This window comes from Eptatretus burgeri, chromosome 15, assembly GCF_056783735.1.
Source record: "Eptatretus burgeri isolate ZD-2024b chromosome 15, Ebu_testis_v1, whole genome shotgun sequence".
NCBI classification, from domain to species: Eukaryota; Metazoa; Chordata; class Myxini; order Myxiniformes; family Myxinidae; genus Eptatretus; species Eptatretus burgeri.
In genome coordinates, this window is record NC_140975.1 from 14705691 (window position 1) to 14731558 (window position 25868).

At 40.3% G+C, this 25868-nt stretch overlaps 2 protein-coding genes across 13 annotated transcripts in view; one reads left to right on the forward strand and one right to left on the reverse strand.

Moving 5' to 3' along the window:
• The window catches only part of LOC147011588 (uncharacterized), a 59505-nt gene that overhangs the window by 24908 nt on the left and 8729 nt on the right, over window positions 1-25868 (forward strand). For all 5 annotated transcript variants that reach the window (XM_085858303.1, XM_085858302.1, XM_085858307.1 and 2 more), the window contains exons 6-10: window positions 533-610; window positions 2743-2784; window positions 2881-2958; window positions 7053-7112; window positions 7896-7973. In XM_085858303.1, the coding sequence (XP_085714429.1) occupies window positions 533-610; window positions 2743-2784; window positions 2881-2958; window positions 7053-7112; window positions 7896-7973 (336 nt within the window). The remainder of the gene's footprint in view (window positions 1-532; window positions 611-2742; window positions 2785-2880; window positions 2959-7052; window positions 7113-7895; window positions 7974-25868) is intronic.
• Window positions 889-25868, reverse strand: part of LOC147011589 (uncharacterized) — an 84779-nt gene continuing 59799 nt past the window's right edge. For 7 of the 8 annotated variants that reach the window (XM_085858299.1, XM_085858297.1, XM_085858294.1 and 4 more), the window contains one exon: window positions 2953-5986. In XM_085858299.1, coding sequence (XP_085714425.1) covers window positions 4310-5980 — 1671 coding nt within the window. In that variant the 5' untranslated portion in view covers window positions 5981-5986 and the 3' untranslated portion in view covers window positions 2953-4309. Of the gene's footprint in view, window positions 1025-2952; window positions 5987-25868 lie in introns of those variants that run through there. The other variant, XR_015051998.1, reaches the window with a different exon arrangement.

Sequence of the window (25868 nt, forward strand, 5' to 3'; positions counted from 1 at the left end):
TGCAGGTAGCATCATTTGCTGGCGGCGCTCTTCCATCCAACATTAATGATCTGAAACAAACTAATGGGCATGACAGGTGTACAGTTATCTATGATGTTCAATCATTCATGTACAGCATGTGGCTGCTGCTTTGCATCATTGCTGGGAGCCAGCTGAACTGCTGATGCAGTGCCCCCTATAGAATAGGGCAAAAATGTCCAATTTGGCTCAAATATTTCAGAAATAACTCCTCTACTCTTCATCAAAAGACATTAGACATACAAGCAGACAGGTCACCCAGCCTAACGTCCATCCGAGGGACGGAGTACTTTGTGATGCAATTGTTTAGATTACAATGCCCTGAATGTGAAGCACAAATTCGACAGTTCATATTCGAGTCGGAAATGAAACCCAGACTAGACCAGTTAAAGGTAAGTGCTGCACCCCTGGTGCATCCTATCAGAGATCTCAAACGTTGGGAGCATGGAATGTAAAGACTGGTACATTACTTGTCATTTGTGTGCCTCATTCATTCTCTGTTTACACCTCACAGAATGCAAGACAACCGGCTACCTGGATGCGAAGAAAACTTGTTTTAAGTTGGACTACAAAGGCCGCATCCAGAAACAGGGTAAGAATAAAAGGATAGAAATTGGTCATCCCAGGTAAAACTTCACTCGATGAAGTATCGAACGCGTGCTGTCGGCAAACTGCACTTTTAGTTATCTCATTATAATCCCAACGAGGTTATAAATCATATAACCACAAACTATAGTTGGCTGAGACACACATGTAAACTACAATCAAACACATTCAAAAGCTGGTATAATAGGTCTCCCGCTTCCCCCACCCCACCCCACCCACCCTCATCCACTTTGACCCTTGAAAATTTAAAAAGAAGACACTGGACCAATATTTACCTACTTTCGTTTGAACAGGCTGTACAAGGTGTCTTTGTGTCAGGTCTTATCTTAACTGGTTGAAATAGAAATGCTTGGTCGGCCAAAAACCTTACATTCACATCCGGATAAGGCTTCTTCCGTCTCTGTGGAATGTAAAGAAAAAAAAGCAAATTACTGTCTGTCTCCTTAATCTATAGAAGCTATGGAAAGGCATCATTTTGCAAATGATTGTCTGGAAAACAATATATTTCACCTTCCTGTCGGAGGGGATACATAAGGGTAAAAAATGAAAAGGCAATGAACTGAGAGTGGGGCAATGGGGTGACAGTTGCACCGAACAAGCAAGAGGATGAATGAATTGGAAAAGAGGAGAGAGTGGATGCCAGAAGGATATAAAGTAACCTGCAAGTAAGAGGATTATGGGTTAGATATGATTAATGGGGGTGAGGTGGGATGGAGGATGGCAAGAGATGGTGGTGCACCGCATGCTTGAAGTTCTGCAAGGAAAAGTGTGATAAAAACCATCTGAAAAAGGTGGTTCCACAAATGGAGGAAAGAGGGAGAAAGGAGTGGAGGTGAATGGACATCCTGGATTTTGGAAGTTTAACCAGGAAGAATGAGTGCATATTAGAGGATCAGAGGAGGGATGGAGACGTGAGAGAAAACAGGTGGTGTTGGATCATGGGAGACGTGGCAAGAATCGAGGCCACCAATTTGTTTGCGATGAGAGAGCACCACAGATCTTGTGCTTCGGTCTTATCATGGGAGATTACAATAATGTTCTGAGCTTTATATTCTGCAGAATCTATGAGAGACGTGATGTTTGGGAGGAAGGACTCCAAGATTGTGAATAGTTCTGATTTTTCAGAGAAAAACTTTGAACGATGGAAGGTGTTGTCTACAGCTGGCTTTAGAGAACAACTTTGCTATGTTGTTGGCCTAGAAAAGGTCATGACTGAAGGTGAGACTGAGAAGATCGACGGATTGAAGCTCCTCTACTGAGTGACCATGGAAATATATAGGTAGGTTGGTTTGACGATCCTAATATATTGACAGGGTGAGACTGTGAGATTTTCCAGGATTGAAAGGTATGTTCAATTTATCAGACCAACATCTAATAATCAATTCCACATCAGCAAAGAGTGACCTAGGTGCAGTCTTCCTGTCAGTGAGATCGTTTACTGCATTACATGATGTGAAGTTATCTGCAAAAAGGAAGAGAGGATTTTCCAGAGCATCAGATATGTCATTTCTATGATTATGAGGAATCAGACTAGGCCCAATACACTTCCTTGAGGCACTGTAGCTTACACTGGCAGAGGAAAGGTGAGGGTTTCACTTTATAATGATGCATGCATTGAATGTAAGAGTGGAAGAAGTCAGAAATTCAAGTAGCTTTGAATTCCACAAGGAAAGAGCTTGGCAAGCAAAACAGGATGTCTGATGATATCAAATTCCTGAGATGTGTCCAAGGAGATTTTTAGAACCTCTTCTTTGTGATTCATGGCCTCCAAGAGAGAGAGAGAGAGAGAGAGAGAGAGGGGTACAGCAGCATGTCCAGAGTTGAGTAACCAGAAGAAAGTCCCTCGAAAGACGAGTCTTCTCAACGTAGAGTTAGTTCTGTGAGTCTGCATTTGAAGGAATGGAAAAGCACAAATTTTTTTTGAAAGCAAGGCATCTTAGTATTAGATGGCAAGGAGGATATCTGTCGTAAACTTAAATCTCTAACAGCTCTCTTCCCCCTAAAACTAGCAAACACCACTTATATGAAATTACTTGAACGTGAAATATTACACGAGTACATCAGCTGTGACCAAATGAAAGCAGACAACATTCTAACCAATTCCTTCCTGCATCACAGCAATGAAAGAATTTAATAAAAAGACATGCGATGAAGCCTTACGTGAGTCTGTTTCATCTTTCCAGTTAATCTTACGATGTACTTGCCTGCAATTTCCTTGCCGTTCAGGTCTGTGTCTAACAAAATGTGTTTGTGCAGAATGCACGCTGGATAACTGCTTTGAAGATGTGCAACAATGTCTGCGGAATTATCATGAGAAGTTGTCTATGGATCCAGGTGAGTGTAAAGAATGCTAAAATCATTTGAATGTTTAACTGTAACGTTTGATTAAAGCGAAAGAGATGCGAAAAGAAACCAAATCTTTGATAAATTCTGGATGAAACAATTGAGCACACAGGACAATGAGCAAATTTGTCAATGACTGATGATTGTCTCGACTGTATTTCGTCTGATGATGAAGCAATATTATTAGTGAACAATGGTCTTTTCCGTTTTTCCCAAAATATAGTGATTCTGGTGCCATGGCTGTGCTGCTGATGCTGTGCCTCCAGTAGATTGAGGCTGGAATTTAACATTATGGCCATGGCATTGGCACATTACAGTAGTCACCTACGTTTTTTTTTTAAGGTATCATTGGATACCTGACGTCCACAAGTAAAAATTGAAGGGTTCTTGGTGGAGCACATACCTCAACCACGTAATGCCTGATCCATGAGAACATATCTGGCCCAATACATTTTTGAGATATCATGCTATATATCGTTTTGGCCCGATATCTCAATTGTGAAGAATCACTTTAAAAATTAAATAATTATCGTATCCACATTCAGATTCACATCTTCACCAAAATCGAATCAATTCGGCCTTGCCACACAAACAACGTGTCCACCAACTTTTATCCAAATCAGTCAAATACTTTTTTGAGATATAGTGTTATATATTGGTTTAGCCATATCTCTCAATGGTGAAGAATCACTGTAGAAATTATCAGATCCGGATCCGGATCTGGATCTTCACCAAAATTGAATAAATTCTTCGTTGTCGCAAACCCAACATGTCCACCAAGTTTTGTCCGAATCCGTTCACAACTTTTTAAGATATCATGCTATATATCGTTTTTGGACTGATCTCTCAATGGTGAAGAATCACTTTAAAAATTCTAGTCGTCGGATCTGGATCTTCACCAAAATCTAATCAGTTCATTCTCTTCACACACCGAACCTGTCCACAAAATTTCATCTGGATCCGTCGATACCTTTTTGAGATATCCTGTACACAAAAATAAAAATAAAAAAACAGACAGACAGAAAGAGGTGAAAACATAACCTCCTTCACCGTTTGTGGTGAAGGTAACTAGGAGAAAGCATCAGTGCCCTGACTTGCACTTTAACAGATTACACTGAACAACAAAATTTTTTTACTGGAGATGTGTAAAGTGATTTAGACTAATTTGGGTACGCTGATTTCAAAAATCATAACCGTTTTGCTGTATCACGTCAGGATTTTCAGTAACAGAAATATTCCCATTGCCTAGAAGTCAGGATTTCAATGAAATTTACAAAAATTCATTTATTCATTTATTTCATCATGAATGCTTCAAAATTATAGAAATTACAGAAAAACTCCACTAGAATGTAATTAAAAATGCTTTAGGCATTTGGCTTTGCGTTTGTGCTGCTCTGTCAGTTTCACGATGCAGGAACCAGCAGAAATCGCCCATCATGTTCGGGTTGTGCCGCCCTTGGTAACGCGTCTCCATGAGTGAAATCTCTTGGTGGAATCGCTCGCCGTGCTCGTCCGAGACTGCTCCCAAGTTGTCAGGGAAGAAGTTCAGGTGTTGGTGTAGGAAATGGATTTTCAGGGACATCCTGGAGTCAAGTTTCCTGAAGGACTCCAGCAGCTGCTGCACTATTTCTTCATAGTTGTCCGCGCGCTCGTTCCCCAAGAAGTTGTCCGTCACAGCTTTGAAGCTCCTCCACGCTGCCAGCTCTTTGGGGTTTAGAGTTGTCGGAAAAGTTTCGTCCTTCATAATCTGTCGGATTTGCGGTCCAACAAAGACACCAGCCTTGATCTTGGCCTCCGACAAGGTGTTGCCAAACTTTTCCTTGAGGTATAAAAACCCACGCCCATTCAGATCCATTGCCCGTACAAAACTTTTCATCAAGCCGAGCTTTATGTGGAGTGGTGGAAGGAAAACCTTGGCTGGGTCGACAAGGGCGACATGCTTCACGTTGTGTCGACCAGGTACATGCTCTTTTCGCTCTTCCCAATCTTTCTTCGTCCAGTGATTCTTGTCGTCTCTGCTATCCCAGAGACAAAGGAAGCACATGTATTTCGTGTAGCCTGACTGCAGCCCTAACAACAGCGCCACCACTTTCAAGTCTCCGCAGATGTGCCAGTTGAAGTCATTGTACTTGATGGAATCAAGCAGCTGCCGCATAGTCTCATAGGTCTCTGTCATGCCGAACGCGTGAGCCAGTGGGACTGATGGTTTCTCGTTGCCATTGTGGAGCAAAACAGCCTTCAAGCTGTTCTTCCCCGAGTCGATGAAGAGGCGCCAGTCTGCAGGATCGTGATCACACCCAAGTTCTTTCAACAGACCGTTGATGTCACTGCAGAATGTCATCGTGTCTTCCATCTCAAAGAACTCAGCCATGTCTCTGTGACGTGCTCTGAACAAGGATATCTTGGTGTTAGGTTCAAGTAGATTCCACTGCTGCAGCCTTGATCCAAGCAGCTCTGCCTTCGCCTTTGACAGCGAGAGATCTCTTACAAGATCATTTAAGTCTCCCTGGTTCAGAAGGTGTGATTCTTGAGTGTCGGGTTCAAAAGGTTCATCATCACCATCCTCTTCACCACTGCTTACAGCTATGTTCTGATCAGCTGGAGGTGTTGGAACGGGGTTCTCGTCATCATGAGGCACAGGTTTACGAGCAGAGACGCAGTCAGCGTACTTGATGTGACCTTTATTCTTCTTGTTGAAGCCGGCGATGCTTGTGCAGCAGAAATAACAATCATCATGATGATTCTGCGGCTCACGCCATATCATGGGCACCGCAAATGGCATGCTCGCGCGCTTGCCCACCAACCACTGAGTCAAGGTTGTATGACAGCTTGTGCAGCAGATGTGTGGTGCCCAGCTCTGTTCTTGGTCCCCCACCTTACACCCGAAGTAGTGAAAGTAGGCGGCCTTCATTTTCACTGCTGTAGATATACTTCGCTGTTGATCTTTTTTGGTATACCGACCACAGACATAACAGAAGTTGTCAGGATGATTGGTACAGGAACGCCTACTCATCTTTATCTGAAAGAAAGAAATATAACACAAGTTAACAACAATTGTACGAAATAGACATGTTAAAGACATATGTAAATTTCATTGAAATCCTGACTTCTAGGCAATGGGAATATTTCTGTTCCTGAAAATTCTGACGTGATACAGCAAAACGGTTATGATTTTTGAAATCAGCGTACCCAAATTAGTCCTAATCACTTTACACATCTCCAGTAAAAAAAAAATTTTGAAATTTGTTGTTCAGTGTTATATAGTCATTGATGGAAAAATGTCTTCAGAACACCAGGTTGATTGTTTCTAGTCAGGCGAGCAATTGAACCCAGATGGGACAGCTTAAAGACCATAAGCCCCCAAAATTCTAAAATCTTTCATTTGAGGTTAGTTTGGTGGGTCCAATTCCTGAGTCCTGACCCTCCTGTATAAACTATGCCTAATGCTGGCTTAATGATTAGAGTTGTGGGCTTGGGATCGTTGGATACTGAGATCAAATTCTGCTTAGTTGTTGAGCTCATACCAGGTGGGGTTGACGCAGCCTGCCATCCTTCTGAGGTCAGCAAAAATGAGTGCCAGCTTGCTGGTATCCCATGTCGGAGTGGTGACCCATCCAGGATTGTACCCAATAGCCAAGGAGACTGCTTAGGCAGCACCAATGCTCTGCACAGAGTATGGTCCTGATGGATGGATGGATGTATAAACTGAAATCCCAATGCTTCACAGGCATCAATGAGTTACATCATTGAGTACTGTCCATAAAATAGGACATCCTGTGTGCCAGCGTTGGCAGGTGGATTTTAACGATTTCACAGTGTCTTTCGCAAGACACCCTTTTCATTGTGTGCCGACACCCTGAACAAATTCCAATTTCCTGCCCAAACCAGCCGTGGAGATTACACAAAGCCCAACACGTTGATCAGAGTTGCGGTATTTTCTTCGAACGATGGGCCTGTGGTCCATGGCATGGTCTGAAACTATTAAGGCCAGGAAAAGACAGCAATATAGAGTTGACACCATATATTATGATCCATGTATTATGGTGGCTGTTATAGTTGTTACAATTGCGTTTTTTGTGTTCCAGGGAAATACAGACATTTTGAGCTTAGCCACTGTGCCTACATTGCAGTCGATTATCCTCACGGTAAGTTCTTCACTCTTTCCTTTGCAACCCTTTGTAAATGTGACACCTGCTTCTGGGTAATTAAAGCAAAAACAAGCATTAATGTACATCTGTTTTATTGACTTGTTTCCATCAAGAGAGTAAGGTGGTGTAAGACTCCACTCCCTCTATGTAAAGTGCCTACGCAAAGTCTACACCCCCTTTCAAAATTTTCACTGGATCTTTTGGGTCATCTGGGTCTTTTGGGTTCTCGGGGTCTTAAGGGTCTTCAGGGTCTTGAAGGGTCTTCAACGGTCGGAGGGATCTCAGCAGTCTAAAGCATTGAAACATATGTACAGTTTATTTTATACACCCTCCTTGGTCCTTTTGTTTAGTGGAGTGAAAATTATTCGTTTGAAAGTGTCAGCTATACCATCAGCCAGAGAACCTTTGCCCATGGTGTGGAAGTTCAGGACACTGAACACATACCTATGAGCGTTTGGGTTAGACAGGGGGTGGAGGTGTAGGGAACCTTGCCCCACCTTACTCTATATGCGGATTATCAGTCTATAAAATGTTCTCCTTTCCCCCAAACCTCTCTCTCTCTCTCTCTCTCTCTCTCTCTCTCTCTCTCTCTCTCTCTCTCTCTCTCTCTCTCTCTCTCTCTCTCTCTCTCTCTCTCTCTCTCTCTCTCTCTCTCTCTCTCTCTCTCTCTCTCTCTCTCTCTCTCTCTCTCTCTCTCTCTCTCTCTCTCTCTCTCTCTCTCTCTCTCTCTCTCTCTCTCTCTCTCTCTCTCTCTCTCTCTCTCTCTCTCTCTCTCGACAGAGTGTGAGACATTCACATCCACCTCTTGTTCAAAGGAGCTGAAGGAGTGCAATGGCAAATGTGCTTTATCATCCCTTGGTAAGTGACTCATCTTTCTTCTTCATGACATACATATGCAGTATCTGTCCATTGGAGCTGCTTATAAACCTGAATTGGAGCAGAGTAGGTACAGAAGACAAATAAAACTCAGTATGAACATGTGAGGAGGATCTTATGGGGATTGCTATAATGTGTGAATGATATCACCACGTTCGTGAACAGAGGTTGTTGATCACCACTTGAGCCACTTCTGTTTTCCAAATTCCAGATAAGATAGATTGAGAGTTTGCAGGATATTGGGCACCTCAAAGGTCATGTCGATTTGTGCATCCAACCTGCTCCAGATCATCGGTTGTCCCAGACTGAGTCGTAAATATTTCCATGGCTGAGATCCAACCCTGAGCACATCGACACAGTTGTAGGTTACTGTCGGTTATGGCAGTAATTTGGGATTTTTTAAGGTGATGGCACGCAATGTTCTCCTCTTCTTGAAAATACCGATGAGAATCTTAAACGTCTACTAGATCGGACACCCATGTTAACGTCTCTCAGAATGACGGCAGTCGCATTGATGCCATGTTCTACCTGCAAAGCACCAGAATGGCATTTTATAGTCATGTCGGGAATCGAACCCAGACTAAGCAGCTCAAAAGGGAGTACGCTACCCCTGAGCTATCCACAAAGAGCACCTCAGAAGCACTCAAGCTATGGGTGAACTGCCCTCATCAATAACCCGCACAGACGTATGCTGGCCTCACGGCGCAAGTTGTACTGGCATACAGTACTTCAGGAAATATTGTTGTGTGCCGGGGTTCGGTGGTGATGAACGACCACTAGGTGGAGCAGTGGAGTCGTCTCCCACCGAACACCCGGAATTTAGGCCGTGACTCTAGGACAACTCCGAAAGTTAACGGGTCATTTAGAGGACCGTGGTCGCCAATATTTTGAAGGCGTGAGGTAGGGTCCACTTGTCCAATTCCAATTTACCTAAGTACTCACGCCGTCCAACCAACAGGGAAACCACACCCTCGGCGGACTTTGTCCGAATCGAGTCGCTATCACCGACTCGGATCCGGCGTAACCGAGCGGAAGTTACCAAAGCCGCGCCGGACCAAATGAACAATTTACGGCACAAACGGCTTTACCATTTCTCAATACGCACCTTGCTAGGCCAATGAGAGAAAGCACAGAAAACGAGCTGGTACATTTAACAGGGGTTTATTTATAACAATAATCGGGGAGGGGGAGCACAAAAAGAGCAGAGTTATCACGAATAAAGAAAATGTAATTTACAAGGAAAGGAAAACACTTATACAATTCTACTTACAGACGGGGCCCACGGACACACACACACACACACACACACACACACACACACACACACACACACACACACACACACACACACACACACACACACACACACACAAGAAACTGGACCCCGTGGGTCTATTCAGTAGAGCCGGGCCGGGGTACCTGTCCCGCCTCGTGCGGTCACACCGACCCGAACCACCACGGTGGGACTCGAACCCACGACCTTGGTGTTGTCAGCACCAAGACTGCAGACTGTTCAACAACGACCACATACCGCTCCGCAATCGCCACCAACATTCCTGTCTGCCGTCGCGTCATCTCTTTTTCTCTCTTGAGGTGGGAGGGGTTTCTTTCCTCGCCAATCGCCTCCTGATTGGACGAGGGGTTGGCGGACGACTCGTGATCAGCCTCCCGATTGGCTGGGGTGCGCGTGTGGTGCTCGCCCTTCACTCATTGGCTAGAGGAAACGGTCCATGCCCTTCCTTGGAACGGAGCCTCCGCCCATGCCCTCAGCCAAAAACACGTGGGCAATGGCGACTGGGTCGAGTGAGGGATGGTGGCGTTGTTGTTGTTGTAGTTGTTGTAGTTGTAGTTGTAAAAACCAAACTAAAAATAACTCGTAGCTCGCACACAAAATTCCCATTAGACAGAAGGAGGGATTCTAACTATAAACACATACTTATCGAAATAACTGAACTGGGTTTTGACTCATGATTATATTTTGTATTTATTTTTAAGTTTTAACACCTTTCTGGTTGAACCCAACACACAAGTTAATCGTCTGGAGGAATCTGACCTGAAACTCAAGACATCTGGTGCAGACTGCTTGGAAATATTATCTACTTTTACAACTGAATATTTAATATTTTCAATCTTGATGAATTATACTTGTTTTTCTTATAATTATCTGATTTTTGAATTACAAGAAAAGAATAAAGAGATGTAAAGGAGGGGTGGGGGTAGGTGCACTCCCCCAGCGACCCATCACCCCCTCATCCCACCCCCTCCCCTCCCCGTGTGTGTGTGGGGAAGGGTGGGGGGTGGGATGAGGGGGGTGGTGGGTCAAAGGGGGGGATGAGGGGGGTGGGTGGGGCTTCTGTGGGTGGGGTTTGTGTGGGCGGAGCATCGGTGGGCGGGGCGTCTGTGGGCGGGAATTGCGTGGGTTGGGCGTGTGTGGGCGGGGCTTCTGTGGGTGGGGTTTGTGTGGGCGGGGCTTCTGTGGGTGGGGTTTGTGTGGGCGCGGCTTCTGTGGGTGGGGTTTGTGTGGGCAGGGCTTGTGTGGATGAGACTTATGTGAGTGGGGTTTGTGTGGATGCAGCTTGTGTGGATGGATGGATGTGTGGATGGCGCTTGAGTGGATGGGTGGATGGGTGGATGTGTGGGTGGAGCTTGTGTGGATGGGTGGATAATTTTTTAAATTAAATAAACATGTTGTGTGTGGGGAACTAATTAACTAATTAACTCATCACTAATTATGTGAATATGATGAATGTGGGTGGAGCTTGTGTGGGGTGGGATTTGTGTGGGTGGAGCTTGTGTGGGGTGGGGTTTATGTGTGGATGGGCGGGGATTGTGTAGGTGGGGCTTGTGTGGGCGGAGTCAAAAAGGGGCGGAGTCAAAAAAAATTCAATTTATCTTTGTCTTTTGTAATTCCTGTGAATAAAATGAACCTAAAATCTCTTCCCCCCCTTTAAATCATATACCTTATAAGTCCAAGGAACTGTATCTATCACATCAACGATTATAAAAAGCTCATTTGTCCACTGCTTTGTATAACCTTTTTCAAAATGAGATTTCCACCTATATATTCTCACTATATCACCAAATTTATGCCTGGTGTTGGCTTAATGGTTAAGGTAGTGGGCTTGGGATCCTAGGGTCCTGAGTTCAAATCCCGCTCAGCTGTTGAATTAACACCAGGTGGGGTTGACTCTGCCTGTCATCCTTCCGAGGTCGGCAAAATGAGTGCCAGCATGCTGGTATACTGTGTCGGAGTGGCGACCCGTCCAGGATTGTTCCCAATAGCCAAGGAGACTGCTTCGGCGGCACCAACGCTCTGCACAGAGTATGGTCCTAATGGATGGATGGATCACCAACTTTGAACTTAGGCTTTCTGACATTAATCTCTTTTTCATATTCTAATTATGTAAATGTTTCTGATGGTTTGGTATTCGTTGAGGAGTGAATCGTATCATTATACTTATCTACAATATCCTGAATAAAAGATGACCATTGTTGAGAACCGAGTTGGGTGAATTTTTTATATAGTCTCTTTTAAAGTGCGATTGAAGTGCTCAATAACAACGGCTTTTCCTTCATTAAAGGTGCTGTATAATGTAATGCTGTTATTTTTTAGAAAATTCATAAATGTCTTGTTATAAAACTCTCTACCCTCATCAGTCCACAATTTTTAAGGTTTTATCTTACTTTTATTAAATATCTGTTGAAAGGCCAACATAAGAGTATTACCTGTTTTGTTTTTTAAAGGGACAACCCATGCGTATCTACTCCTCAAATCAATAACGGTTAAAGCATACTTGTACCCCTTATCATTATTGAGTTCAATCAAATCAGCGGACCAGATATAATCAACTTCCTTGGAATAAACCTTCCTTCTATGAAACTTTGTGAACATTGGTTTCTGTAATTCATCAGCTAATTGTTCGTAAGTCCTAATGACATCATTAGAGCCTATAAGTTTTTTGAATTTCCAAGCCCAAGTTTCAATTTAGTACTGATCATCTTCTTCACGATGAACCGATCAACTTTTTTTCTCAAGGTTGGATTTTGTATCAGAGACAAATTATACAACATTTCTCTATCAGCTTCATGCTTTTCTTCCAAAGTTGTGGAATTCCCATAATCAATATCGTGCCTCATGCACACTTCATCAACCCTATTGATGGGTTTGCTCCATGGTTTAGGATTGTCTGCCTCATCTAATCTTTTATTAAAGTTTGTGCCTGGACCACAGAAAGAATACCCTGGTAGATGTAATTCCCGCGGTATTCCAGTAGTTGTAAATTTACTTCCTGATAAAAACTTTTGTATATCTCCTCCGAGTTTGTGTTTGGAGATAAATTTAGTCTTTTTTTGAGCCACACACCGAACATGTACCTTTTTATATAACTGTTATTTTTACTTTTAAAATATGAGATATTTTTAGTATGAGTTTTCTTTTTACATTTGAGACAATAACTCATTTATTTATGAGAAAAATTCCTACAGAGTGCGAAAACCTTTTTAGTTTCCAACATGCACATTTGAATCTTAATTTTTCAAACATAAAGAATCCTCAGAAATGTCTTCACTCTCTCCTCCATTTATTTAAGAAAAAAAATGAAAAACTTTAAAGTCAATCACACCAACATCATCAATAATATAATCTTTATCTCCACTTTCTCGTTCATATCTTCTCCCTGAAAACGATGTCAACAGTCTTGTCGAAAATATTTCTAATAGACTTGTCAACTCTTTGTTTTCCTCCTCGGTACGTAGAGATTTATTTATTTTCTGTAATACCTCCAATCTTTTTTTAATCCCACTGGTTTCCATACTTTTATATTTATTTATTCTCTCTTTCCTCCGTCTCCTTCTCCCTCTCTTCTCTCTTTCCTCCTTCTCTCTCACTCTTCTCTCTTTCCTCCTTCTCTCTCTTCCCTCTCCTCTCTTTCCTCCTTCTCTCTCCTCCTTTTCGTACTCCTCTCTCTTCTCCTTTTCCTCCTTTGTCTCAGTTTCTTCAACTCCTTCCTCATCCCTTACTATATTGAATCACTTACACCCCATAGATTATCATACATATATTCATCAGGATTTCTTGTTATTCCTGTATCCAAAATAATTTTTTTACAACAGGAAACCAATAAAATTTCTTCTGCATTTCTAAAAGAGCCTTGCATTTTCTTAACTTTACAATTTCTTCATTATTTAACATTTTAATTAAATGCAAAATTGTTGGTTCATTAACATCAGTATAAAACCAATTTTTTAATTGAAATTACCTCATTCTTATGTTGTAGAACATATTTATTAAAATACCGAATACCCTTTTCCTGAAGGTATGCTTCGACACAGAAATGATAATTTTCTTGAAGCCTTCTTGCTGTCATTTATGTATTAGAAATATATGACAGATTAATATTATGACACAAAATACCCCCCCCCCCATCTTCCCTTAGTTGAATCATTTTGTATTTCCTTACTTATTATATATAATCCTGTTTTTTTCTGTTTTCGTGATAGAAACTAGGGCAAAACCATTATTATATTTACCCTTATTAAATTATTTTATTTGTTGTTTACGAATTGTGCTTCCACAAAGCTCATTCTCAGCACCAAGTGAATAATATTCTTCCTTACGAGACTGATTTAATTGTTCGAGGTATTCTAGGTTAATTTTAAATGACCAATTATACCCGAAATCATTCATATCACACCCCCATTGTTCTATTCTCATACAAACGATACGCCCTTCTTTATAAAAAAAAATTATATGGATTGGAACTGTGAATACTGTATGACCTGGAGATAAAATCAACACTTCTGCATCTTTGTAATTACCACCCATTTTAGTTAAGGATATATATATTGTGATAAATCACTTATTCTCACCAAGTCATTCGCGTCAGTCGGGCTTGGATAATTTATTAATTTATAAGCATTTTTAATATTAATATTTTTTGTTATACTATATTTCTGTCGTTCAGCCTGTGCCTTTGTGTAATAATTTGATAAATCAATATCCAGTTCTTGAGATACACCAAAGATAGAACCATCTTAACCAACATGTCATTTATATTAGATTAAAAATGTCATTAAAAAAATTATTTTAGTTGAGTTGAAATAACACATATAGACATAATTGACCACAACACTTGAAATTTAATTATTGGACTAGAAATGTTTGATAAACAATTCTGTAAGAATTTTATGACTTCAATAGGTGGTGGAAGACCAAAACTATCACAATAATATTTGTCTTGACTATTAAAAATACAAACCCAATGAGAACCATTCCCATTATTATCTTATAAGTTCATAATAATATTCTTTGTATGTTTAGATATGTTTGTTAATTCATCTCTCATACAAATAACCACATTATGAATTTTTAATTTCTTACAATATTTGACAAGTTCTAAATTTGATGTTGTATTCTTTCCAAATTCTTTAAACCACTCATCAATGCTCATTTATTTATGAGAAAGATATAATCCATTACCCCTTTTAGTTAATTTTACACCTGCTTGTGTGATAGAAGAAAGCATATCTCCAACTAACAATCTAACTTTTACAGGCAGACTTTCAAGTTTTTCAGCAAAGTCTACAATTACACCACTTCCACTAATTTGTTTCTCCAACTCTTTGTTATGTCTTTCCAATTCTTTTTGAGCCTGGAGTTGTCCTCCTTTCGTTGGAAGCTTTCACCGTTGCTGAAATACCACCCGTCAATGCTCCAACCGCACTTAAACCAGCAAATAAAGGAATTATAAATGGGAGAATTCCTCCACTCGTCTCTCTTATTGAATAGTTTTTCAACATTGGTTTTGACATTTTAATTTTAAGTGAGCCAGTATCATTCAAGATTTTCACCTGTTCTCTTGTGAGCAAAACATCAATTCTTACTGCTCCTTTTCTCCGAATTGTATTAACGTTAGTCATACAAGGCTTTTGATTTTGAACACAAGATGATAGTTTATGAAGATTGATTTGATTAACATATACCCCAGTTGGTACTTTACCACTCATTTATTTTACAAAAAAATTATGTGAGACTAATTATAACACCATTATCTGTATTAATCTGTAATTCTGTTTCTTCCAAAAGCAAACAATATGTATCAACTTCTTTACTTTCTCATCTTTCAATGTATAGGGAAGTATCCACTCGATTAGACTTTATAGTTTCCTTTTGAGCACTCAGGTCAAACACATAGATTGTATACGAACTTTTAAATGCTGTCATATACAAAATAGGTTCCTTATTTCCATTACTTTCACACACCTTTTGGTAAGACTTGTATGCTTCAGCATAACCATTTTTTTCCCAATTAATTTCCAATCTATCTCGTGGATAAAATGTTCCATCTCGAGAAACACGAAGTTGTTTCACCTTAGCATTATCACTCAATGCATTATTCTTATCAGGAGCAGTATCATCATCTGGTTTTTTAAAAAATGATCCACAGATATCGTGGCTTTCCTTCCAGAACATCCAAATTCCACGTGAAAGTGGTTTGGTTCAGTTTAACATGTTGACATCTTCTTTTAAGGTATGATACATTGAGTGGTTTCTTTGAGTTAAGTCTTCTATTCAACATCTCTTCTGTTTTAAGATTAGGGGTATATTCACTAATATACCAACTCATTTCATCAATTACAAATTTATTCTGATCACCAAAAGCATTACCAACACCAAAAAGTAATCTATTTTCATTATCATTGCTTTGCAGTTAAAATCTAATTTTAAGACCATACAGAACTTTATCATGATCACAAAATCCAAATATACCTTTAAGAGGAACTTCCACGGTAACACTATTATCTGCTTTTGTATCATCATTATACATTCCTTTCCTTTGACTATATCCAGGGTCTGTGTTTGTTCCCGTTGACATATCAGGAAAAAACCTTCGACAGCCCCCTTTCCCATTCTATCACCGAATGAATATAGTGTAAATTTCATCATTTCAGATGCAGCAGAGACATAATCAACCGCTTCAACTTCTTGTGTTCCAATGTACAAACGAACACTATCAAACATTTTCCAGAAGAAATCATTTACGAGTGTAGCGTTTGTGTTATTCCCAGCCTTAGTGAATGTAAATTTACACAACAAGAAACTTTCGGATAGATTCAAATAAGTTTGTTGATTATTTATTTCAAAACTTTTTGTTCCATTTGCATTCCAGTCTGTTCCAGTTGTTGCATTTACCTTGAAGTAATCTTCTTTTATAGTGGAGTTTGAGATGACAATGGTATCATCCAAATCATACATACTATCAATTGCTTCCATACTTTTATTTATTTAGGAAAAAAGATGTTAAAACTTTTGAAACCCTGACCCAAGTATTTGAATTATTTTCTGTTGTTCTTGGGGAGACAACTGAGTTTTGCCTTTCTTAATTTCTTTTATTGCTTGCAATTTATGGGATTCCTTTTGGGCATCTTTTATACTCTTTATAGCAACCGCTACATTTCCCACAGCAGAAGCAGTTGAACCAATTAGGTGTTTATGTTTTAGAATAGTTGAGCCAATACCCATTACAGTATCATTTATCTAATCTCCTCTAAATTCATGTCTGACACCCCTTTGTCTCTTTGGTTTATAGTATCCTCTACCAAGATACATACCTTCACCCTTGTAGTATGGGGAAAGGAACATCGCATCCACTGTAATTATTTTATATTTTCCCAACTCGTGTTTCCTCACAATAACCATCGTACTTATTTATTGGAAAACTTCACGTAGGTGAATTCTGATGGATATAATTTCTCCGTTAAAATAAATCATGTGATTATCTTGGTCGGTTATCCTAAAATTTAATCTGTATATGGTTTTTCCTGACACAGGTGGATAAACCAGATTTTTGGGTTCCATATTGAATTAAAACCAATTAGGGTTGAGTATACGCTGAATGAAAATATTGTATTTGTTCTTATTCCATCATTATAAGCACCATCAATCAAATCACAGGGAATGAATACCGAATTTATTCCTGAGGATATTTGAATGACATTATCACTGTAAAACGTCTTATTAGTTTCAATCTTTTTTGAGGAGAAACCCAATAACTCTCTAAATGAATTATGAATTGTGAAATAAACCTTGTCGTTATTTTTAAGTTTAATCGTTGATTTTGACGTATGTTTTTGAATGTCTATAACAATATTTTTTGGTTCATCACCCTGTTCTTTCATAAGACGAGCAATTTCGGAAGATATTTGAGAAATCTCATATGCTCCGGGTGAAACTGTTATCGTTTTGTATCCACTTCCCGGATTATAACTAAACTTGACATTTTTCTCGGTTATATTAAATAAGGTATTATAAGTTTCCATGGACAATAAAGACGCCTCATATTCTTTTGTTGTGTCAAGTTGTAGCGGGTATGGGAATGAAGATGTGTGGTCGCTTGTTGTGAAATTAAAACTAAGGATTGTGCTTCTCATCTTATTTAATATGAGATAAAATGTATTTGTATTGACATTTATTTCTTATTTTCATGTTCATCAACTGGTCTAAAATGGCTGATGCTTCATGAAAACAATTGTTATTTCCAGCCTTCTTACTACCTAACAACAATAAGTCTATTAACTAATTGTGATGGGTCATTTGGAAAAAACTAACACCTGAACCAAGGATACTTAAAGCCTGAATAGTGTGTTTCTCCTTCTCATTCTTCCTACTTTTACCAGAAAGACTAACCCTATAATTAAGAGAGTCCAGCAGATCAATATATACTCCATCATCATTATTTTCCATGTCCAATGGTTGATCAAAATACTTTGATTCATCCCTCACAGTTGAACCTTGTCTTCCATCTTTTATGAGAAGGAACATTAATCTGGGGGTTAATTTAATAGGGGGTTGAGCAGAACTCAAGAACCTTATTTCATCATTAAATATCAATACCTTTTCTTGAACAAGATGAAATATTGCTGGTTGTTCTGTTGGAATGAGTCCTGCTTTGGTTTTTGAATCCGCTGAATATTCATTGTTTTGAAAAGCATTCACAATATAATCAGTGGGTTGATTAATCTCTTCCAGTTGTTGAAATGATCCTTTATTATCAAAAGCTCCTATATGCCCTAATTCTTCCTCTGTCATTTGACAGAAATATTTCAACATTTGAAGTTTTTTCGGAGTATATTCTAATGTGGGAAGTGTGGAAACATCTATAATTTTTTCTTGAGAAGTTTTTAAAAGTGGTTTAAAAAATTTATCTTGTTTTCTTTCAAATGCTTCTTTTGCTTCTTCAAATGCTTCTTTTTAACTTTTGAAACAAACTCTTGATGCTCCTTAAATCTTCTTGCTCTTTCTTTCGCGTCCATTTATTTATTTGGAAAATATTGTTACGGCTGTGGAAATTCGCAAACCACCATTCAGGTCCCGTAGGTGAGGTATCTCTTAAGTACATGTGAAGTTCGCCCCAAACCCGTTGTTTAGAGGGAATAAATGTGATTCATTCGGGCTGCGACACTTTGAGTCAGTCGTTTTTCTTTTTCTATCTTTTATTTCAAACAAAAACCAACGAGGACGCTCGGTGGGCTTTTCGCGCCATTCTTCTCCACGCTTGGTGTGAGGGAGGAGAAGCGAGGGGAGGGCAGCTGGCGCCCGATTGGTGGATGCACGGTGTGACGCGGCCAGGGAGGAGGAACGCCCCTCTTCGAGACCTTTCTCGAAGCGCCTCGAAAGGGGGTGGGGCAAAGAATGGGGCGGAGCGACGGGGCGGAGCCCCGCGATATAAAAAGGGATGGCTCTGTTAAGATTGTGGTTGTTGTTGTTCCTGCCGGCCTGTTGATCCCTGCGGAGCCCTTGATCCTGATGAGCCTTGGACCTTTTGGACAAACGACGGTGTGAAGAGAGAGAGAGAGGGGGAGAGAAAGCTCCTGTTCAAGAGTTCGCCGTAGTCGGTGTGGTCCCGAGACCGCGCTGGTGGGACGGAGCGTCTGCCATTTCCTCTCCCTCTCGACCCCGAGTGTCGACGATTTCTTCCCCCCTCCCCCCCCCGTCCGCACCAAGAGAGCACTGAAAACCCCGTTCATTCCCCAAAACCCCGGTCCGTGGCATCGAACGGCGACACGTGCCGGCGCGAAGCACGAGCTCACCGACAACGCCGCAGGAGCGTTAGCTGAGGGCGCGCGGAGAAGACCAGTTGATGAACATGAAAATAATAAATAAATGTCAATACAAATACATTTTATCTCATATTAAATAAGATGAGAAGCACAATCCTTAGTTTTAATTTCACAACAAGCGACCACACATCTTCATTCCCATACCCGCTACAACTTGACACAACAAAAGAATAAGAGGCGTCTTTATTGTCCATGGAAACTTATAATACCTTATTTAATATAACCGAGAAAAATGTCAAGTTTAGTTATAATCCGGGAAGTGGATACAAAACAATAACAGTTTCACCCGGAGCATATGAGATTTCTCAAATATCTTCCGAAATTGCTCGTCTTATGAAAGAACAGGGTGATGAACCAAAAAATATTGTTATAGACATTCAAAAACATGTGTGTTCGCGTAGTCGGTTGTAGCTCTGCATCGTCGTTGCTTTTATTGTTTTCTTATTGCATATGCTTTATGTGCATTTCTGATTCTGTTTGGCTGTATATGTGCGGATGTGTCTGTGTCTGTGTGTGGAAAAGTGCTTGTGTGAATTTGTTCCCCGTTTCGCTGCGTCCTTCCCTTTGTTGAATCTCCATCTTGCTTCACGTAACGGGTTCGTCGTGGGCTGAATACGCCCGATAATTAATCGGAACCGTCGAGGCCGACGATAACACCGCTCGGTTATCCCGATAGCACGGAACAGACCGCTTAAGCGGCCCGTGTCCGGAGTCGACCTGCGGCGAGGTGCGATCGCCCGGTTTACCATCCGCGTGGGTACTTATGTAGGTCGAGTTTGGCGAACAACCCTATCCCACGCGGGTGGCCGATTGGCATGATCGTGGTGAGGCCGAAAGGCCCACCCGTGACTAGCTCCCGGCATTAGTCCAAGAGGGTCACGACAGAATTGTCCGTCCGGTGGGCGACGTGCCGCGATTTGAGTCACGTGGCCGATCGCACGCCAACGGGCGCAAACTTGCAACAATATCTTTCATTGAATTGTAAAGATCAAAGGGGAAATTTTCCTTTTCTTCATCATTAAAGTAGATGTGTTCAAAAAAATCATTTTCTTTAAATATTTCATCAAATTCTTTATTAACATTAATACGAGTTGTAATTTCTTCTTCACTAATGCTTGTATCTCTGCTTTTCATAGATTTGCGCTGAATTTCTTCATCAACATCAAAATCGAATGATAAAATCTTAACCCCACTCAGATGTTTAATAATTTGTCTCATTCCTTCTGGATTCGTTTCTAATATCCCAAGACCACCAGATTTTAGTTTCTTTAACTCACTCTTACAATGTGAATATTTTGTTGTACCAAGAGAAACCTCAAATATTTGACCTTCATTCCTCAATCACATATGTTCCTCCACTGAAATATAGTAATAATCTTTACCTTCTACTTCTCCAGGTCTTATTGCTCTAGTTGTTGTTGATACAATGCAAATCACGGGGTGTTTTTTTAAGGAACTTTACAATATTCTCATTTGTGCTATACAAGAATCTTGATTTATGAAAGTTTTTTCCAGAAGCAGATTTACCCACAAGATTTATAATAATAGTTGTCATTTATAAAATAAAAAATATATCCCTTAATATCTCATCTTGTTTCACAACAATATATTTATATTTTTCAGTCGTGTGCTTCATATAATCCCCAAATTCCTTTTTACTACATAATGCAGAACAATTATCTCTCCAAAAATTGTTTATATCTATTGAATTTAACTTGAATAAAATAAAAGTATTAGCATTGTTTCTTATGGAACGACGAGGGAGTTGAAAGTATGATTGACTAAGATAAATACAATTACAAGAAGAATGTCTCCCTCTTGTGTAGTAGCTGTCCATTACCGTTTGGTTTCTCTCATTAACACAACCATCAAAGATAACGAGGTTCTTTTTTGATTTATCCAAATCTTGGGGAGAAGGCATATCATCCGTATTATCACTAAGAATACAAGTTATCGGTTTTGATTTCTTTTTATATCTCTGTGTATCTCAAAATAGTTGTATTATGTCTTCAATATTGTAATCATTTAGTTTGTTTTGAAGTTTAAATAAACCAATTATATCTTCTTTTTGAAGACCAGCATTAAAACCTTGTGAGAGTAGTTGATACTCAGGTTGAAAACTCGACTTTGTGAAAAATTATTAAATTATCATAATCTAAAAAGTTGGGAGTAAAGAGCATCTTTAAAAGTAAGCAGGTTTTTCCACATCCGCTTGAACCAACTATGAGACATCTTAATGAATGTGGTAGATTTTTATCGTTGTTAAATTTTATCTTATTTTCCCAAATGGGTAAAAAATCATTCATTTATATATTTGGAAAACAGGTTATTTAATTTATCATTGGCTTTTTTAGAAACTCTATATTTTATCCTAAGTTCGGGTTTAATTTCAAGATAATCAATTATTTTATTTATACAATATCGTGTGTTGATATTTCCCTGAAAATGACAATCGTGAATAATATATAACAACAATCCTTTGAACATTTCTCTTATACGTTCAGTTTATATCTCCACTTGACCAAGAAACAAAACATTGTGATAGATGTGATAATGATATTCTTAAATTTTTAAAATAATAAACACCTTCAATCACACAAATACAAGAACAATGGAGAAAGGGAAGCTAAATTCTCCATTGAAAACACTGATGGGGCATTTAAAGGGAATATAAAAATAAGATTGTTTCATTTTCAAGACCCTGGACCATCTTCAATCATGGAAGCTGTTGATATGGTTAAACAAAGTCTTGAAACTATAATTAAAAACACATTAAGTGAAATGAAAACTTTTAAGTTTTATATGGGAGTAAAATTGAAAACAGTAAGACAAGATGATGAAACTACTCCCTATATGAGGACAAACCCTCACTTTATCTCATCATTTCAAGATTTTGTAAGATGTGATGTTTACGATGAACTCCAGAGACAAGAACAAGATATTGATAACACTGTAGTAGGTAGTGGATTTACTATTACAAAAATAATCTTTTTCGATATACACATCTTAAAATCAGATCCTCTTCAACTTCTTCTTATATTGATTTACCAAAAGAGATAAAACTTAAGAAAGCGGTTGTTAATATTCAAAACAAAGATTATAAATGTTTTCTATGGTCTGTTCCTGCTCACTTACATCCTCCACAATGGAATCCTGAAAGGGATGAACATTATAAGAAATACGAGAATACATTAAATGTTAAAGATTTAAAGTTTCCAATGTCATTGAGAGATATTCCTAAATTTGAGAAAATGAATAATCTATCTGTTAATGTATATGGATTAAAGGATACAAACAAAGTTCAGATATTAAAATTTTCAAACAACTATAAAAATGAAGAAACACACATTGACCTTCTCCACTTTACTTCAAAGGAAAAATCACATTATGCTTTCATCAAAAATTTCTCAAGATTAACCAAATCACAACTGTATAAGAGAAAATGTAAAACGTATCCTTGTAAGAGATGTCTCAACTCCTTTCACACAAAAGAACGATTAAATCAACATTCAAAATATTGCAGTAATCATAAATCAACCATAATCAATTTACCAAAAGCAGGTTCAAACATATCATTCAAAGATTTTAAGAAATCAATAAAACATCCGTTTGTGATATATGCTGATTTTGAAAGTATCCTTGAAAAGATAGATACTGTTTCTCCAAATCCAAATAAATCATACACAAATAAATATCAAAAACATACTCCTTGTGGTTTCTGTTATGATATCAAATCAGCTGTTGGTGATGAATACAACAAGTTATAACTTTATAGAGGAGAAGATGCCTTAGAGGAGTTTGTAAGACGATTGGAAAAAGACTGTATTAGACTAAGAGAAATAATGGTGAAAACCTATAAATCAATGCCATTAACAAAGGGAGAGAAAAAGGAATTTAGAAAGAACCGTATCTGTCATATTTGTGAGGAGAAAATTGAGGGAGACGTCAAGGTTAGGGATCACTGTCATCTTTCTGGTAAATATTGAGGTCCAGCTCATTCCCGTTGTAATCTTAATTACAAGCCTCCAAACTTTATTCCTGTCTTTCTTTACAACAATGCTCACTATGACACATATATTTATAAATGAACTTTCAAAGACATCTGGAGATATTTCTGCCATTCCTAACACAGATCAAAAATATATCTCATTCACCAAAACAATTCATACATCCCCCATAACCCATATCAGATTTCTTGACACATACAAGTTTATGTCAAGTCCATTATCTAACTTAGTATCAAATATTAAAAACTTCCCGAATCTTAAATCACATTTCTAAAATCAAGAAGAGATTGGTCTCTTATCACAAAAGGGAATATATCCATATGACTATATGGATTCATTTGAGAAGTTTAAAGAAACACAACTTCCTTCAAGGGAAAGTTTCTACGGAAAGTTAAATAAAACTCATATTTCCGATAGAGATTATACACAAGCTAAAAAGGTTTGGGAGAAATTTAATATAAAGAATCTTGGAGAATATCATGATTTGTATCTTAAAACTGATGTATTGTTATTGGTTGATGTGTTTGAAACTTTTAGAACAGTCTGTCATAATAAAAATTCTTATGGATTAGACCCCGTTCACTATTAAAAGGTTCGTCAGGTCAGGTCAGGAACCTTTTGTCAGGTCAGGTTCGATCTGTGACCTGCTACAGGTACCATGTAAACCTGTACTAACCTGTTCCATGGTCGGGTTGTCGGCGACTAAACCGTCTCCCCCACCAGGTTTTCTGGTGAGGAGGGTGTTTGGATATGGACACCCAGCAGGATTAAAAACAAAACCTGTCAAAGGGCGGAGGAGCTCCTTGTGAGCCAACGGCCATCCATATCTAGTGCCCAACTGTGTCTGCGGACGTCCTCCTGCAGTTGGGTTACTTCTTATTAGGAGGTTGGTGGCAGGATTTGCACTCCAGCCACCGTAAAACGCTTCATTCCGCAAAACGCAAAAACGCAAAAAAATCTGAAAACCCACTCCGTGGGAGTACCTCCTGTGCAGCTTCCCTTCGCAGGGCAGCTCACCGGATGATGGGATTGGGGCAAAGCCTTCGGGACCCCCAATCTTTGATAGGAGGGAAACCACGGGGTAACATCCCTGGGTCAGATTGCGGGAGAGTGTGTCGGAGTGGTGCTGAGGTGTCGTCCACCAGACGGCGGTCTCCTTGGGTTAACCTGAGGCGGTCCCTTCGGGTGGGTGCCTGGAATGTCCTATCCCTAAGAGAGGATGATCACCTGTCTCTGTTATCATCTGAGCTCAAGCGTTTGGACATCGGGATTGCAGCTCTCTCTGAGGTTCGGAGACCGGATTGCGGCGAGATAATGGTGGGTGGTTACACCTACTATTGGTCTGGTCGCTCTGATGGTTACCATACCCAAGGAGTTGCTGTAGCTGTGTCCAATAAGCTGACCCCAATGATAATTGAGGTAACACCGGTCAACGAGCGTATTATGAGATTAAGGATTCGTCACTCCTTAGGTGTCATTTCCCTGGTCTCTATTTATGCTCCGACTGAGGCGAGTGATCTTACCGTGAAGGACACATTCTACGCCACACTCGAGTCTGTGGTTGATCAGTGCCCCAGACGAGATACACTTCTAGTCTTGGGGGATTTCAATGCATCGACTGGAACTGATAGGGATGGTTATGAGGTGTGTGTTGGTCCCCATGGGTCAGGAACTATGAACCAGAATAGCACTAAGTTCCTTGACTTTGCAAGAAGTCATGGACTTAGGGTGGCTGGTTCATGGTTTCAGCGCCCGCAAGCTCATCGCTGGACTTGGTATTCCAACGCTGGCGGTGTGGCAAAGGAGATTGACCATGTCCTCATTGACGGTCGTTGGAGGATGATCCAGAACTGCAGGGTCTACCGGAGTGCTCAGTTCCTCAATACTGACCACAGGCTTGTTGTAGCAACTCTAAAGCTGCACCTTAAATCCTGGAGAATGGTACCATCCCAGCCTAGGCTGGATGTTGCCAAGCTCAGGGATGAGAGAGTAGCTGAGGAGTTTGCGAACAGGCTGAGTGGACACTTGGGGGTCTGGGTGCTTTGGGGGTCCTGAAGAGTTGTGGAGCACCTTCAAGACCACCGTCCTTGATGTTGCCGGTGGATGCCTTGGAGTTCACCGCAGGGCAAAGAAGAATTTTGTCTCTCAAGGGACACTGGATACCATTGACCAGAGTCGCAGGGCCAGGCTGAATGGCAGAGCTGAGCTGTTCAGGGAGCTGAGGCGTAAAACTGTACGTGCACTGAGGGTGGACAAGGAGGCCTATGTGCGAGGAATCTGTGAGCGGGTAGGGCATCACCTGTGGACAGGTGATTCTCGTCCCGCTTACAGGGGAATTCGCGCATTACGTTCATCCAAGCCCATCCCTCGGAGCACTGCAGTTCGAGCAGAGAGTGGTAGGCTCTTGACAGAGGAGTCTGAAGTGAAGGCCCGCTGGGCCGGTTACTTTGAGCGGTTGTACCAGGCTGATCCCCCAGCTGTCGAGTTGGACGTCAAGGGTGTTACAATCCCTGTTGCTGACCCTCGAATCAACTGTGGTCCACCATCGCTTGTGGAAACACGGGCTGCGGTGAACCAGTTGAAACGGGGCAAAGCTCCAGGGATCTGTGGCATCCATGCCGAACTTCTCAAGGCTGGTGGAAATGCTGCACTCGCGTCGTTGCATGCAGTTTTGTGCTCTGCCTGGAACACAGGCATCATCCCAACTGACTGGAAGAGGGGCCTTGTTGTCCCTCTCTGGAAAGGGAAGGGT